The 19630-nt window shown below is 25.7% G+C and overlaps 1 protein-coding gene across 4 annotated transcripts in view; it reads right to left on the bottom strand.

The window, feature by feature from the left end:
* The window catches only part of LOC136980833 (protein TANC2-like), a 120014-nt gene that overhangs the window by 36083 nt on the left and 64301 nt on the right, over positions 1-19630 (bottom strand). For all 4 annotated transcript variants that reach the window (XM_067277036.1, XM_067277038.1, XM_067277039.1 and 1 more), the window contains 2 exons: positions 7609-7785; positions 1803-1949 (listed from right to left, as the gene is read on the bottom strand). In XM_067277036.1, the coding sequence (XP_067133137.1) occupies positions 1803-1949; positions 7609-7785 (324 nt within the window). The remainder of the gene's footprint in view (positions 1-1802; positions 1950-7608; positions 7786-19630) is intronic.

Here is a 19630-nt window from a genome sequence, read left to right as displayed (position 1 = left end):
TAAAAACATTCTAACTTAATTCATAAATATGTATAAGTAATTTAGAAAATTTTTTGTTCTGTATATAAACAAATAATGATTTTTAATAAAAGTGAGGTCCACCCATTAGAATTATGGGCGGCCCTCACTGAATTTTGATCATATAGTGGCGGTTCCACTATGAACTCTTAACACGGGCGCCCTGACAAATTTTAACTGAAGACCCCCGACACGTGTCCCCCTTGCAGATGACCATGAGTCAAACTCCTAAAATGGTATTGATTTAATTAGGTACTGTACTGTACATTGCTGAAGATAATAAAATATGTTATAAAAACTGGAAGAATAAAATATATTTTTGATTATATTAAAATATCATTTATTTATTTTTAAAATTTGTTAAATAAATGATATATTAGTAGTATATTAGCGGCAGGACAGTTATTACTTGATAATTATTATGTAATAATTATCTTCCATTCATAATAATTCAATAATGTTTTTTTTTTTTTTGCATTAATGATTAAATATATTCTAATTTGCATAACTTTATACAAATAAAAATCAAAACAAAATTAAAATATTCGAATTCTTTTTTATTTTAATATTTGCTTTACATGGATAAGAATTTGCATAAATATTTCAATTTAAATACATTATTAAAAGAACCGTAAGATTTATTGTAAACCAATAAAATCGATATCATTCTGAAGGCCATTTGTTTTAATGTTTCGCTATCCAAACTTGCCCCATAACAACTTTTAATGGTTGACATAAAGGATATATCAATACTAGAAGTAAGTTACTTAGTTTATGGCTAAAAAGAATAAAGTTTTTCAGGCGTTTTTTTCCCCTCTTAGACCGCATTTCTCCCGCCGTCTCACAGTCAAACCCAACATCTGGAGGAAGCAAAAGAACCGGATGTTCACTCCAAACTCTGTCAGACACAATCGAGCTGTAAAATTCAAGCCATGAAGTAGCAACTAGTCAAATCTCTCTCTCTCTTCACTCCCTTGCAACTAAGTAGTTATTAAAGTTAAAAAGATTTACTCGTCTTCCGCTCATCTATTTATCATAATCTAAGCATAAATAAAATGCAAATTACGCCCAATAATTATAATTTACGAAAGAGACGTTTAAAAAAATTGTATGAAATTTAATAATATTTAATAGTCCGAATTCAAAACTCGTATAGATTTAATTAATTATTATTATAATAAATTAATAATCGGCCAAAAGACCCAAGAATCATATACGCTTATTATCATTATTAAATTAAGTATCACTATGATTTATTATGTCTATAGTATAATAAATCAAGAATCTTATTTCAGGCCCGACACATCGCACGTATATTGTGCCCTAGGCTTTTGACTATCTGTAAAATATTTAAAAGCGTACAATTATTTTTGTACACTTTGATCAGTATTAAAGAATATGAAACTTATAATTACGTCCTTATTAATGATGTTTCTACGGCTCTTCAAGCAAATCTCCTATAATCAAAATTTTAAAAAGGAGATTACTAAGAGTATGGATCACCTTTTTTGGCTTCAGACACGTAAGGGTGGTATTTTAATTAGCATATTTTACGGCTTTACGACTTCCTCGTTCGAACTACAATCCAAATTTGGAGTTGGAATAATCGAAAAAAACAAATATATTAACTTATAAATTACACGAATTGCTATATTAATTTTTGCAATAAGATTTACAGCTAAAGGTACGCCCATTAAAGAATAAAATATACTTCTTACAAAAGACCAATGTTTAAATTAATAAGAAGTTTAGACGAGAGTTTCGTCTTCTTCTTTCTTACTTACATTTACACTGCAGTGAATCGCTCGTCGTTCGATCCACCCTGGCTTTCATGTACGGCGTAAAATGCCCATTGGTTTTCAGTCGTGGTCGACTCGTAAGATGATTGTTGTGGACATCTTGCGCTGTAGGGCTGACCAGTTTTACAGGAGCTGAAAATACAAGGGACAATCTGGATTATATTAGTTGTCAAACATCCAACTTGGAGGTATCAGTATCGCATTACATATATTAGAAATTGTCTAGGGATCTCGTGTCGCAAATAAAGTTTCGGTTAGAGCAGCTGCTTCAATTTTTACACCACCTGGTGTTTGCTATATGGAATTTTGTGAGATTGCAATTTAAAACTAAGTCATTTTAAAATCCATTTAATTTTAGAAAAATAAAAAAAAATTTTTTTGTGGGGAAAAAAAATAATACCGAAAGGATGAAATTTGAAGATTTATTTAATGTTTTATACCCTGCAAAAAAATAAATTTATTTTATTTAATGAGGAAACATCAACAATTTTTAAGATTTTGCTTATAAAAAAACAAATGGTGATTATTATAATTATAACGATAGAAATTCGACGATTTTCTCCCTTAGCTTTCAAATTTGCATCATTTGGAAGCTGAGGAAACGTGTTTATTATTCTCCTGAAACGGATAACAATCTACAAAGCCTAATAGTCATTATACATCAAGCCGGTGAAACCAAGTTGCATGTTAAGCAATTAGCGTTAAAATTATTTAAGTGAGTCACCTACGACATTTAAACCGCATGACCCATTAACAGTTTCTAGATTTCCCGCTGCAAAGAAAATGGCGCGATCAGCAGTAGAGATTTATATCCGGAATAATTTCCTGATATATAAATTACTAGAAACTTTAATTATTATACGATTTTCCGGTAAATTCCATTATTATAGCAACAAATTTTACGATTTAATTATATAATTTACATCGTTTTTTTTTTGGGCGGTTTGCGTTTTATAAATTAAATATTAAATCGTTAAATAATTTTTGACAAAAAAATTAATAAAATTAATATATTTTAACGCTTAAAAAATCGTAATTTATATAGAATAAATTAATAATATTAATTTCTCTAATATAAAATAAATTATTTAAATCTATTCAAACTATTTTTAAATTTATTTATTTAATAATTTTATAATGGTTAAAATTCAAAATATTATCATCAAATTTACATATTAATATATTATCATTTGTATTACATACGTATTATATGGTGTAACTTGTTTAAACTTTTAACATTTATCATTAACAAAATTTTTGCATAAAAAAAAAAATTCCTTTGAAATTATATTAAAGTGGTTGGTTTATATCATTTTTTAATGGGTTATAGAAAACTGGAATTAAAAATAAATAAGAAAAAATTGTGCAGGAACTTGGCTTCGCTGCGCTCCAGTTCATTTTCACCATTTGTTAAGTGATGTTTGACATTAACAGATTTAAAACAGGTCTAGATGTAAAAATTAATTATACGTTATATAATTAATTTTTGGCGCTTCTGTTTAAACATTAGTTTCTTAAAATATCTGCATTAGAATTAAACATAAAAAGGAAATTTACTAAAGACGTTTAACTATTTTTCTTTAATTTGTTTCTTCATGTATGAGTTTCTTACAGATAAGTCTACAATTTAAAAAAAAAAAACCTTATTGATTCTATTAATAAATGAATCTGTGTAATTAATTTATTCTTTGGCTATTTGTTAGTTCAAAATTTAATGAATTTTTTCAGGAATTAATTTTAAAATTGTGTCTTAACAGTATTTAAAATTAATCCATATGTCCTAATTTTTATATTTGAATATAAAAATTAAACATTTTTAATATTAAAACATCAATTTTATTCAAAATATATTGATTTTCCTAAACTTTATTTGAATGCATTTCGCAAAAGTTAAGCAAAATCTTCCATTCAAACGTCTATTTTCATCTTCATAATTATAAAGGCTCTCTGGAAATCTCTTGTAAGAACAGGTAAAAAAAAAAAAAAACTTTTATTCCAGAAACTTTTATCTAGAATAAATCTCTATACTAACATTGGTTAGATTTTGTATGTAAAAAAAAATATATATGTTAATTTAAATATTACGTAAAACTATTCTAAGATAGATTCTGTGCTCTTGTCTAAGATTCTAGAGCAGTTTGTTATTGAGTTAATGCCAATGACAGAAAGCAAGTGAGACAATTATCAATGTGGATGGGTTTATCAATCCACGTTGATCTCACTTCTAGATAACATCAGTTACGCATGAAATTTTTATACAGTATATAAATATACGGATTAATAAACTGTAATTAGAGATAACTGTAGTACATCGTTTCAAATTATTTATTCTAACTTTAATATCATATAACTTAAATATTACGACAGCGGTTCGTTAAGTAGATAAGCATCTATTATTTCTTTATTAAATACAACTACAGTATAAATAATATATTTTTAAATATCTTAAATTTATTTTATATATGTATAAAAATAAATCTCATATTTATAAATTATTCAGGTCCATTCTAGCTATATATATGTACACACATACATACACAATGCTAGCAGTAGGCCCAAATAACTTATTCATGGATAGAATCTGGTGTTCAGAGAACGAAATTTTATACAAAGCGTTTCTGAAGTGCATCCTTCCTGTGAATAGAGAGATTGAGACTGAACGCTTAGAGTTATCATCAAAATTTAAAGACTTTTTCAACACATATATTAGAATATATAACTTAGAGAAAACTGTATTATGTCATATAATTTACATATATATATATTTATTTATAATATTCGTAACAGGCCTAAATAATTTATTCACAGATAGAAAGAATCTAGTCTCCAGAGAACGAAATTTTATACAAAGCGTCTCTAAAGTGCATCCTCTGTATTGAATAGAGGGGCTGGAATTGAACGCTTCTGATCAGAGTAAACCCCCAAAGGAGACAAGAACACTTCTTTTATTTCTATGCCCAAGGCCTGGAATAAGAGGCCAGAAAGTATACAATGTGGTTAAACGAAAATAACCCTGTAGGGCCTATTATTAGAAATTTAAAAAAAAAGAAAGAAAGAATTTAAAACCTGTAATTCAAAATAATGAAAATAAAAATTATTCATATAATGCATAATTTATTTATCACATCTTTTTAATAATTTATTGTTGAAAAATATTTTAAGACTAAGTTACTTTATATTAACAATTATTAATTGTTAGTTTTATCTTTATGACCTATTTATGAGGACTAAAATACATATATTTTTTTCTTAGTTAAGTCTGGAGAAATGATTAGTTTGAGTGAAATTCCGGTCATGCAACTATTTCAGACAATTGACTCGAATTATGGAAGCCATCTGCAATTAATCTACTTACATAAACTTTGAAAACCGTATAGGAGCGAGCGTGAAAGGATTCCTCCATTCTTGTAGAGCATTAAAATATATTCGGAAATGGCCACGCTGTTAAAGTTTTACTGTTTTCGAAAGACAATAGCATCGAACTAATCACTTAAATAGGAAATCATTGCCTTCAGCTTATAAAATTTCTAACCCTCTAAAAGACGTGATGAACATATTTCTCACGTCTCCACTTTATACCTTTAGGGGTTTGCTTTTTGATAAAGATCTGGTGTTTTTTGTAAGGGTCGTTAGGTAAGTCTTTTTTTATGGGCTTCTTATTTAAGGTGTACAGTTGCGGTAATATTTGGTTAAACATAAGGATCGTATATTTTGAATACAAATGAAAATCCATTAATACGTGATATGAATGAGAATTCGTTAGAAATCAATATTTGCGTTTAGAGAAACTCTTTAAGATAATATCGTCTTGCCTTTTTTTAAAGCATTTTCAATTAATCTAATCCCAAAAAATCTCTACAATTTAATATTCTAAATAGCCGTATTTAAAATAATCGCTAAAGTTATGAATAAATTGCAAGTACTTTGGTGCTATCGATAATACTTACGATACTTGAAATTCTAAACAATAAAACCTAATTAACAGCCGAAAAAAATTGTATAAAAATATTTGAGTTATTATTTGTACTTAATTTGAATTAAACTTCATAACTAATAATTATTTTAAGAAAAGAAGTTTCATTATTGACTCATACTTTGTAAAGAAATTAAAGCTAACCAAATGGAAAATATTTAATTAAACTTTACATATATATATATAATTGCTTTGTAATTAAATAAAACTAAGGAAAATAAATGTAGAAAAGCAAAGTAAAAGAATGAAGAGTTTTAATATTAATAATCATTTTTAAAAAATGTTATGCTCACTTTACTAAAACTAATTAGTAAACATTTTTGTAATTGAATGCTGTAATTAAACGTAGATTTAGAAAGTTTTGACATAGAAAAATAAATTTTTCCTATCTTTAAACGAAAAATAAACAATATAATTAATTATTAAAAAAATTGTTATTCAAACAAATAAGGAAAGAATATTAAAAACAGGAAGCACGAATCATATTTCTAACAAATATAAAATTTTTTATAATAATTTATTAATTATAAATTTTAAAAATTAATTAAAATTAACTCATATAAGTGTATTAAATTTAAATTTATAATCAAATATCATTTAAGAAATCTTGAATAACTTTCCCCCTTTTACAGATTAGCAATTTCTAGGAGAAATGTTTATAAAATGTATAAAAATAAATAAATTATTTCGATATATTTTTGTAAAATAAAAAATAAAAAATAAAAGAAATTAAATGATACTAATATGAAAATTACCACTGATAAATTGTGTATCGTTTTAAAATGTGTATCGTTTATTGAGCTAGCTATAGATATTGGCTAGCTCAAATAATGATACACATTTAAACTTACCATAGTTAAACTTACCCTACATCATGATTTGCAAGAGTGTAAATAATATTAAGATTCATTGCGGGAGATCTTTGAATACTAGACAGACGCCAAAGCGCTATGGGGGGTCATTAGGTAACTCGTTTGCTTCAAGAGGACAGTGAACTCGCCCCGGTAGCGTAAACAAAACGAATCATCTACCTCACCTACCTAATCCCATAAACAAAAATTCATTTACGAACGGGGAGACTGACGTTCAAAGACTTTCACTTAATTTCCTTTTTTTTTTCTTTCTTTCTTTATTAAAACAGTATCCAGTACGAAACGAGTCTGTGTTTAATGGCGAATTACTAAACTATTTTCGGTTCATTTAATTATCAATTACTCATTAAATCATTACATGAGATACATAAACAATAAATTTGTTCCATTATCTCAAGGTTGTTTGGTGTATATGTGGAAGCACCAGGAAAGTAATTTATGCAGAAAGCTGAACGACACCCAAAACTATGTGAAATGAGTGATTTATCTTCATTAGAAGAACTCAACCTTTATAAATGAATGAATGGATTTTCTTTCCCTGACCTAAATATTTAAAATAAAATATAATATGATTTTTAACAGTGAAATTAAAATAATTCGACTTCCAATCCATTAAACTTCCTTCTTTTATGAACTAAAACAAAATAAATATAAAGGGGAAAGCATTCTTAACTACTTAAAAACTTTATTAAATCGAGAAGTAACTTATTAAATTTATTTTTTATAAATAATAATAATGTAGGTTAACTCCATGCATGCATAGACATAACTAAGGTCTCTGTTGAAAGATATCAGGCCAAATTAACAGTTTATGCCTTAAAGAAAAATTAATTTAACTGTTAAGACCTAATAACTTTAGTTTTAATAAGGTTTTATATAACGGAAATTTACATTTGGCACACCTTTGCATCTAATATAAGATGCAAAGGTGTGCCCAATTACTTACCATCCATTAAGCAGAGTGGGCAGTGTTCTGACGTATAGATACAAGAATAACAAAGTTCATGGCCACAATTGTCAATCAATCTCCTCCTCTTTCCCTTATCGAAAGGCATGTGGCACGAAGGGCAGGAAGGAAGCCCAGTTGTTGTGTCCATCATCATTTTTTTGACCGTCTGTATATCTGAATGAAAAATAGAAAATATTTTTTTATGTTATTTATATTGCTAATATAATCCATCATAACAGACATATGAGAAAAAAAAAAGCTGAGCCATATTAAATATGAATATCTCCGTTAATATAGCTCAAAATTATGATAATTTTTAAAGTAGATATTTAAATATTTAGCTTTTAATTACACGTATAAAAATCGATATGTAAATTTACAGATAAATCTGCATACATAAAGATAATTATTTTGATATCATATATCAAATACTAATAGATATAATCCATAAATTATATTATACAATTACAGATAAATCCATATGAAATTAATTTTACTAATTATGTTTATTGAAGTGAAACATACGTACAATATAATTAAAATGATTACTAATAACAATTCATATTAATTTTTTCCCACTTGAAATTATTTAACAATTTAACATTGGAATTAATGATTAAATCGAATCTATTAATACTCGATGCATTAAACTAATGATAATTTCAAGAGATCTTAAAGTGATATTGGAAGAGTGATAATGCTAAAATTATATATATATATATATATATATATATATATATATATCCATACTGATAGTACTTGTCTCAACTATCTAGTCATAAACGTCCCTAGAGGGGGAAAATGGGACACTTGCCCCTCACTGGGATCGAGTAAAAATTATAATCGTAAAAGTGAGATACGTAACCTTACACTCTCGACCATACTATATTCAATAATCTAATTCTAAAAAAAACCCAAAAATTAAATAATTAAATAAAAATTCATTGATATAATTATTTGTCTCCAAGCTTTTCCCCTCTTAAAATTTTCTGTGGCTACCCATGTATCTAAGAATTACGTTATAATCTAATAAAAAATAAAATCAGTAATCTCATCCCTACAATTTTTCAGATTTAAAATTAATAATCTCATTATATTGTTATAAATATAACATTTATATATATTTCTTAATCAGTTTATCATTTAAAAATGCTTTATTTTAATATAATTTTTAAGTCATATTCTTATTTAAAGTTACTTACTTCAATATAAAACTATCGAAACTATATTATATTATATGATTTGCATAAATAAAAGAAGAAAATATAAATTTCTTTAAATCAAATATCGTATTTTATTAGATTTTACGTTTTCAGAGCAAGTAAAGTAAGTATATTTGCAAGTAAATAAAAGTGTATTCATAACATTCAATCAAATTTGGACCTAAAAAAAATAGTTTGTCTAATTTTCTCCAATTCAAATAGAAAATAGGTATTTATATATAATAAAAAACAAAGTAATAAAAGTTTTACTATATATAAATCCATAATTAAGTAAAATAATAATTAATTTTAATTGAAATTCATCTGAATATTTCTGTATATTATGCTATAACTTAATTTATTAACGTCCAATTTTTATTTTAAGATAAAGCAAAGTATAAATATTTATATTAAAAATTTGAAATTAAGTTGTTAAAATTTATAATTTTGTAAATAAGCTTATTTTAATGTATAAAAAAAAATGCTTTTGAAAGATTTAATTCCCTGTTTATTGAATATCATTTTTAATAAAAATTCATTCATTCATTTGAAAAATTGTATTATTTTTAGATAATTTTTATTAATTATATTAAAATAAGAAGAGTGAAATCTCATTATTTTGTATTCTGAATAATAATAATAATAATAATATCCATAATTCAAAATAAAGATTAATTTTACTTATTTCTTTCGGTATTTTTGATGTTTCCACTTCTTTCTTTTGTAGAAGAGGCATAAAATTTCTCAAAAAAAGAATTAACACGTGAGAAATAATTACATAAAGATAATTAAAATTTAATCTTCTCGTTCTTAAATATAATAGCCATAAATGTCTTTTAAAATATTAATTATATTAATTAAATACAGTTATATTGATAAAAATTAGATTTAATTTAAATTTTTCTTTAATTTGGTGAATTTATTTAAATGTTTAATGTGGATAATAATTAAAAATAATTAAAATTTTTAAAAGCAATACATTTAAAAATTAAATATTTAACATTAATAACAAATACCTAAGTTTTAAATTATAAAATATAATTTAATTATAAGGTGTTTTTTTTAATTACTTAAAAAGTTTATAAATAAATTGATTGTATTATATTTAATATTTATTATTTACAGATATTATTTAAATGAAGAGAAGCTTGATGATCCAGAATGGCAAATTATGTGCCAGATGCATTATCCTACTCTTCATGATGTATGAACAGGAGGATAATGCATCTGTTTACATGAGTATTATAATTATCTAAATATATCCTTCATTCACATAAGTTATTTTACCATGATAAGATAAAGTTTATCAATAGAATAATTTAATAAAGCATAAAATAACATTGTAAACATAGGAAAGAACTGTGTTTGATCAGTGTTTAATGATGCAAATTTTCTTAAAAAATTATATACATAAACTAAAATTTAAAGAAAATCAATAATCCTTATTATATATTTTATCGAAAAAATTCTAAAATAATGCTATTTAAATGAATTATTTTAGATAAAACTTTGAAAATAGAGAGATATATGTATATTTGTATATACAAATAAAACTCCAATTAGAAATATCCAACAAATCTATTTGACTAGCAAATATACAAACACATATATCGAATACAATAGAGAAGGTTAAACATCTGGAGCATGTGAAAACGAATATAATAAATAAGTTGTCTAGGAACTAGAAAAAACTTTTTGCATTTGTCAATAATCCTTTGCTATAAATAAAACTCGAGATAATGTTATAGAACTTACCATAAACCTACAAAATCGAATGATAATTATCCTACAAGAAGGTGAGAATATTTCGTATTCAAGGACAGGAAATAAGAAGGACATAATCTAATCTGAACCGGCCAAACAAGCAATGGTTCAGTAACCGGCTAGATAAATGAAGAAAGTGAAAGTGATAGGGTGGAGTTACCATGACAACACAAACACGTGACTAGAACCGAGACATCAGCTGGATGAGAAAATGTTGAATTTCATTAACATGAGATGCACGATTTCATGATTATTCTCCAAGTAAACTTATCCACCCTTGCTATGATGTCATATTTATTTCATTGTAATAATTATAAAAACTTCAAAGTTTACGTATAGTGTGATACTTATATATGAGAATATTTAAATTCCTCTGTTTTTTATAGCTTTCAGCATTAATTCATATTGAAATTTTTAAAATACAGTCGAGTTATGTATCCAAAACGGTGTTTAAAATGCCAAAAAACATGCTATAGTATAGCCTTACAGTTAAGCAATTTTGAAATTAGTTCTCAAATGAAAATCATGAACTGTAAAAGTTGTATGAAAAAAACTGTCAAAAATTGTATGAAAATACTTTTGCTAAGCAAAACTTGGATTTAGGCTAAAAGACATTTTAATGTAGAAAAAAATTACTGGTAATTAACTATTCAAAAAGGTAAACAAACATAAAATCTACATTATTACTCAAACTGAATGATATAATAAACTGCAAAATTTTATTATTTTGTAGTTAATTTTATATTTAAAAATCTACAAAAATCTTACAGCCTTTAATTTTTATAGCCTTTACCTTTAACTGCATACCTTTTGATATCCTTTGATTTTTATTACAGAAAAGTTTAAAGATTTTAAAAAAAAAAAAAGAAATCATTAATGGTTATTAACAACTCAAACATGAACAAAGATTTTACATCTTTCTTATTTTCATATAAATAATAATAATGATGATGAAAAATAATCAGATGAGAATCCATTTACTATTTTTCATGAATTTAAAATTAAGTCATTTAACAATTTATAAATTTGATAAATAATTTAATTTAATAAAACTAAAATAACCATCAACTGCTTAAGACAAATAGAATTTACAAGATTTGGTTATATTGATTGCTATTTCCTTTACTTTATTTATAAAAAGAACAGAAAATTTATAAATTATTAAAATTTTATAATTCATTAAAATGTAATATTTAAAAAGAGTTTAAAAAGAATTAAGAATTTATAAAAGAAAAGTATTGTAATAATTTTTAATATTTTATTTGAATTTTAAACAGATTGCATTGATTTAAAGATGATACATATTTATTTATGATAAAGGTTTTAAAAATAAATGCTTATTTTGTTCAAAATAATATTTAATTTAAATTATTTTAATTATTATTAAATAGACCCTTAATATGAAAGAAATATATATATATATATATATATATATATATTATATATATTTTATTTACTTAATTATCTATAAAAAGTAAAATATATTATTTCGCTGTATATAATGTTTAATATAATATATTTGATTTATAACTTAAGTTATTATAATTTAATTACTTTATATATAATATAATACTAATATTCAGAATGTAATATTTTGTTTAATTGAGATCCATTTATGCTGTTTTATTTAATAAATATTTTAATGATAAATGCTTATTTAAACAAAAATAGTATCTTTATTAAGAATTATTACACTTTTATATCTTTATTCTAAGTTTATATTACAGAATAATAAATTAAGAATGAAAGCCTAAATTTACTTTAATATTTAATTTTAATGCATAAAGTAACAGTATATTTTAATTAAAATATGATAAAAATCTGTTATTAACTATAATAAAGTCAAAACAAGCAATACAAAACTATTTATGAAAGAATCATTTAAAAATATTGCTTTAAATTACTTTATATTTATTCAAAATTAAGAAAAATTCATCTATGAACTAATATTTTACTTGCATCCATTCATTACTGCTATAGCTAAATATATTTTTATTAAAATTATACACTGTTTAAGTAATGAATTAATTAATATTTATAACTTCATATAATATAATTTTCTTATAATAATTTTATAAAGTTATTCAAGTCTATCTTAACATCTTAGATATTATTATTAACTTGTTATAAAGAACTAATTTAATATTTAACAAAGTTTATTGCATAAATTAACATATGTATTAAATATTTTAAATAAATGAAATATAAAATATATAATATAAGGATAAATATAAATTAAATTGTCCAACATTATAAATTGTCTGTATAAGAATATCTTTTTGCTTTTAACTAACAATGTTAATAAATTTAATTAATGAATTTCAGCTTTAACATTTTATATTTTTTGAATTACATTTGTGAAAATTTAGAATTATTTTAAAATAAATCATTAATTAAAATATATTAAATAATCAAATTCCCCCCCTCTCTCTCTCTCATCTGATTTAGCTTTTCAAATTAACAAAAAATAAGCTAATGCTATACTTTCTATATAAACTAAATCAATAATTTAAAATTAATTCTGTTCATTTTGTCCATTCAGGAACAGTTGTCATCAATTAGATTCTTGTATCCTTTGGGAATATAGAAATCAATCTATTCAGCCCTTGGGAAAATAAACAGAAGCATCAATTGTGATCAATGAAAGCACACAATTAAGTCGTACAATTTGCATAGCTTTATCAAATATTTATTATTTGTACTGTGTAAAGAAATTTTTTTTCTTATTTAATAAGGAAAAAAAAAACATATTTACTTACACTTAACCAATGATTATGTATAACGCGCACTTATTGGAAAATTGGAAAAATGGAGGGGAATGAGAGATTATTAATCGTATTGAAGCAAGTAATCTATTTTTCTCGTAAATTTAATTGTGATTACAGATGTTGTCATCCTCAACATACTACAGCTTGGTCTGGCATACAGCCAGCAATGGCAATTACACAAGTAACAGAAAAGTATTATCAAAAGACTAATCCGTGTCAGTGAATACCTCGTCAAGGCCGAAATATGGCAAGTACATATTTCTTGTTTAAACAAATAGCTAACGTTATTTTAATGCTTTATGGGTACAACATGATATTTTGATAGAGAGATGATTGTCTGTTATTAAGTACCCGAGGGTAAGCCTTTACAAGGTCTTTATGGTCATAACCATAAACCCAACTTGACTAGGAAAATAAAAATAAAAAATAAAGAACTGAGTCTATATGAAGGATATTATAACAAAGAAATTTTTTAAAGGAAATACTTTGATTTATAACATAAATACGGTAAGAAAAAAATTGTGTGCGCCATAAATTTTATACTTGTTGCCACATTTGCTTATAGCGTATAATGAAAGATGATAAGACACTAGAACAAATTGTGTATACAAAAAAGGAAAGTTTACTGTGAAAAAAACAGCAAATAAAATATTTACAAGCGTGTTTTGAATAATAAAAATTCACATTTCGTATAAGAAATACAAATATAAAAATGGTTTAAGCAATGGAATAACTCCGTTAATAACACGCTCATTTTTATACCTTAAAAATTAAATTAGATCAAAATTTAATTTAGAAAAAATTATAATATAAAATTTATATTATTTAAATTCAATTATTTTGAGTGACAAGACCAACTTCCTTATATTTAAATTATCATTTTTATACGGTGCTTGCTTTTTGAATGAATAGAAGAGTATAACAATAGAACGTGTCAAAACTTTATGTAATTTATAACTAATAAAAATTTTCAATTAAGAGATTTATTATTGATTTTTAGTAAAAGATTCGCAGCTTTCGAATGTCTAAGAATTGGTAGTGTTGAAGCAGATTTCAAATAATCGACAGGTGACAACTAGGCGCGGGGTATAGCATGATACGAGTGGGCAGCGTTGACATGTCACATGCGACTAGCTAGGTTTTCCTTCTCCTTCCGCTTAACGGTCGACCCAATTTTCAAAGTTAATTCGCCTTTAATCGATCTTACAGAAAAGTTTTTAAAATGGTAACTTTTTGAAAGCGTTCGAATATAATTACAGTGGGCCTCCACAGACCCTTAAGCGGAGGATAAAATGGGTCATAAAAGATCGATTTTGTGCAGTCGAGACATTAACGTGGGATATGTCGTTATCTGTTGATGCACAAACTTGATATTTTTGTCGCTAGCTGAGTACCATCAAATTGGATAATGGTTTCTGATTATCACTTTAGATATGGGCAAAGGTAGTACTTGTGTTTTCTATGTTGGTTTATTTGCAATGAAGAAAAACATGTTTGATTACATAAGAAAGGATCAAACAGATGATATACTACTAATTTTTTTTATTATTTAATAATTTTAAAATTATGTATAATGAGTCTTCACGTTTCCTCTTTATTTTTAAATGGTTTAAAATGTCTACTCGATGGGTCGAGCTTTGTAGCATAAAAAATCATTTACGATGCGATCCTTGATTCTACGCCTAGAAATACATTTATTAACATTATATTTTTGAAATGTTTGTCACAGTAAACATTTTGTCGACCAGGTGCTCCTTGATTTGCGCCTACGTATGAGGAGGCGTCGTCCTCAAGCCATCAAGTGGCAAGGACGTACAAGCCTCATTCGAATTTTTAAAGGACGCCTGTTATAGATGTGGGCGAAACACGTGACGTTAAAAGAATTGAAAGTGTCTACGAGGTTGTCATCAAAAAATTAAGCTTAATATTTAAAAATATATATATACGTGATTTAGTATTAATGGCACTATCGAATTTCGTGTTGGAAAAGTGTTAAACGAGACGAAATAACCGTAATTAATATTTCGTGAATGAACAGGTAGATAATTTCCTTCTACTATTTGAAATTTTTCATCATATTATGGTTTCTAATGAATAGTTAGAGAGTTACGTTTCCTTGAAGCGTGAGAGTATACTTAATATGATTATCCTTGAGTTAACTTTCAGGAGAGATGCATTTGACAAAGTACAATTTTCTATTATTATATTAAAAGAAAACACGAAACAGCAAAATTATATTTGGGACAAATTCACTTCTAGTTGCATGGAATGAGATCCCGTGGGTGATGAAACGGAACCAAATATCGTTTCCACCCTAATTCACGTCGACTCTCGGATAACCACCTAAAAAGGGATAACTGAATAACTTAAGGATTTGCATTTCTATCAAAAATTGCAATCCACTTTATCTAGATTACAAAGAAATCTATTTTCTATGCTCCAACTACATTATCTAATTTAGAGTTTTTGAGATTTCTGTCATTAAAAGAAAATAAGTCTAACTTACTGTCTTGCTAAAGGTTCTTGCGACGATCAATTCGTACATTATCAAACCAGTTTCCATCTAATAAACAAACAAGTTAGTTAGGGCATTTAAAGACCTTCAAACGAAATTGTTCTCAATGGAACTGTGTCATTCAATCATTATGAATATGGATTCTACTAAATTATATCTGGTAACGACCTTGCACTTTTGAACGCTAATCAAAGCTGTTTTTTATTTTTATAAAATATATTTTTTTAAATCTTAAACTCTTTAAAAAACAAATTTATTGTAGCAAATGTGTGGAATTAAAGCTAGAGTCTTGGAAACTGAATTATCAAATGGATCATGCGAATGATCAATTGTGCGATTGCATGACTACAAAAGTAAAAATGGCAATGATTTAATGTTGAAAACTTTATCTAACGTTAACTAAATTGGAAACAAATTACAATTTATCTTTAAAGTCAATCAAATAAAGTTAATTACATCATCAACAAATGTTTCAAACAAGATTCCAATATCATGTCCCGATAAATAATGATGTTGCATTATTATAAATCGACGATACAAAGTTTAAAATGGTTACAAAATGTATTGCAAATCATACTAGGATAATATTCCATACATTATTTGTTGTGAAGTTTAGCTAGTCTTGCCGTAGGAAAGCCAAGGTGTGCCCAGACAACTTAAAGATTCTCCTCCTTAAAAGGAAATGTGACTGTTTACGGGTCAACGTCCAGATTTAGATTGTCTCGGTGACTGCACATCATGCTAATTGTTGTTACGTTGTCTCGACCGTCACTTATTTTATATAGACCCTATAGGATATAATTTTCTATTAAAACACCGATCGATCGTAATTACACGAAAAATCGAGAGATGGCGCTAAATTGATGAAAAATGCCCACTTTTCGTACATTTACACGTTTGATCGTGGCATAATTGCGAGTGCAAATGCAATAATTCACAACTTTATAATGAAGATGCTATAAATTATATACTCGTTTCTCTCCTCATTTATCCTAATAAACTGGATAATAAAGGTTCATATTTTAAATTATCGGTTATATATTTTTAAGAAAGAATCATTTCACCGAAAATAAGATACCTTATACTTCATTCTATATAATTTCATTTATAATTTCTATCAAAATGTTTTGATAGTGCCGACTTTTATCTTTAATGGAAATTCTGTTAATAACCCTCGAGGATAAAATCTTCGTCATCTTAAATAAAATCATCAATTTATTATCTTATACGATATTTACTTCCCTCGACAAGCTTTTAATCGTACACAATTTTCTTAAAATCTCATTTATAAAATCAATAAAATTTATACAAATTTTCCATTTTCTCCACTTTATAATGCATTATTTTATATTTAACTTCTTTAATTTATTGAAATATTAATTAAACATTAAACTTTAGATAATGCACATTATACATTGACAAATATTAAATTTACGCCTAAAAATTTGAAATTCGTATGTAATATATTATACAACAAGTTAGTATTAGCCTATACTTTAAATCTAACATTAACAAGTAAGATTTGATTCATGGGAATTCTGGTTTACAAGTTAACATTCGCTTGATGTCATTGGCGACTGATCTCATGACCCTAGCCATTAAAATGGAAATTAGCATTCAATAAACTATAAAAGCGTGAGTTGGCTATCGACCTTAAAACTTAACCATTATAATGATTTACATGTTACAATATGCTAGCTTTCAACACAAGGAATACGAAGATAAGGAAAGATGGAAAGCGTATCCACCAAACCCAACATCAAATTCAATTCTGTAATTTCCTCCTCCCTTTTTTACATTAAAATACATTTCCGAGAAAACTGTATTTAATTTCTGCCTTTTGGAATGAATAAAAAGTGTATAATTTATAATATAATTTAAATAAAATTTAATTAAAGATTATACATTTTATTCCTGCTAAAAGGCATGAATTAAATACCAATTTTCTTGGAAATTTATTTAATCTACAAAAGTATTACTGAATTGAATTTCACGTTGAGGATTGCCTTTCATCTCTCCTGATCATCGTGTGATGATGATCAGAAGAGATGATGATATATATTATATATGTAATTCATTCCTTGTGATATGTGATACAGGGCGCTCAGAGGGGGGAAGCAGCAAATTGCCCTGGACACTGAGGAATTAGGATCCCAATATTTTATCGTTTACTTCATTTGTTTTAATACAATAACTTAGTTTCTCAATATGTATTTTGTCCTAGGCCTCCTCTGGAAGGCCTTCTACTTAGCTTACATATAACAAGGAATACGAAGATAAAAATATGTTCTTCCTCTTCTTCTCGTAAATATATTTAATTCTTACTTTTTTATCACTAATAAATTATGTAAACATATATACAGTGAAACCTGTGTAAGCTGGAATCGCACGGTACCGAATATACCGAATATTTTTTCCCTGTTTTGAGCAGGTTCCGTTTTATGCAGGTTCAATTTAAACAGGATTTACTGTATGATTAATATATATACTGTATATATAAGTTTAAGGAAGTAAGGATGAAAGGGTAAGATTATCGATGAAAATTTCAAAGATTTCGAGAGGGTTCGTTAAAAATGTTTAAAGATTTTAGCTTTTAATGGTTTTCTTTTCATTCTTTCACATGTTATAAGAAAAAACTTTAAAAGAATTTGAATATTTTTAACTTCAAATTTGTCTCGTCATCTTTTACATCGACCAAAGATGAAGATTAAAATATATTATTAACATTTTCTTTAATCAATGTGATTTTTGCAATTAATTTTATTAAGTTTGTAACAATTTATGATCTAATAAGACTGTAAACAGCTCAAAATTTCTCATTTAAATAATTAATTATTGATAAGTTAATGCAATGTTTAACCTTTCGTCAACTTTAAAATTATCGCTAATGGATTAGTTAAATGTTTTATAATTATATAATGTAAATAATTTAAAAATATTTATATATTTAAATTTATATAAGCACAAATCTTGCACACTGAAAATATTTTCAAGTTTAGTTTAACCATAAAAGTTTTAAAAACTTTCAGGAAAATAAATCATTAAAATTAATTTTAAAATAATTAATTTGACTGTATAAAATATAACTTTTAAACCTTAATTATTTTTAATGAGAAGCTATTTATCTTTGGTTAGTATCCAGAATTTTTCCATAAATAAATCATTTTATAAATATAAATATATTAACTTCAGAATTATATATTAATATGCAAAGATATTCGTTTAAACAAAGTCTAAATTTGGTAGCAGAATTATAATTACTTAAATTATCAAATTTGCTTTTAATTTTATTGTCATTATTAGGCCCTGTATATAAGCCTGTTTAGTAGTATAAATAGCTCGAAAAATCGATTTTTAAGCTATAATTTAGCTTAAATAATATAAATTAGCTTCTTTCTCTTATTAAATTCTCCATAAAACTGGCTTAAAGTTAAGTAATTATAGTAATGAATAATGGGCATATCCTTGTAAAAAAGTCACTCGTGCGATTATTTTTAGATAAGTCTAAGTATTAAATATTCCATTCTTGGCTTTTTTGTAAGTATAACTACCGAGTGTTACACTTTGGTGACGTTTCAAGCAAATATAACCACTAGGTGCGACGTTTTTAGGTAAATAAACTACCGAGTGTTTGACTTTTACGTTACTCTTGCGTAAGCTTTAATAATTCAACATTTAACTCACGTTTAATTACGTAACAAATGAGGAATTTATTTCTCTTTACTAACTATTTCTGAACAGAAAGATTTTTCCTCAAAATCCAACACGTT

Source organism: Centruroides vittatus, unplaced genomic scaffold (genome assembly GCF_030686945.1).
Source record: "Centruroides vittatus isolate TY-2023 unplaced genomic scaffold, ASM3068694v2 contig_726, whole genome shotgun sequence".
Lineage (NCBI taxonomy): Eukaryota > Metazoa > Arthropoda > Arachnida > Scorpiones > Buthidae > Centruroides > Centruroides vittatus.
Note: the sequence above shows the minus strand (reverse complement) of the source record. Positions and strands in the feature narration are given on the sequence as shown.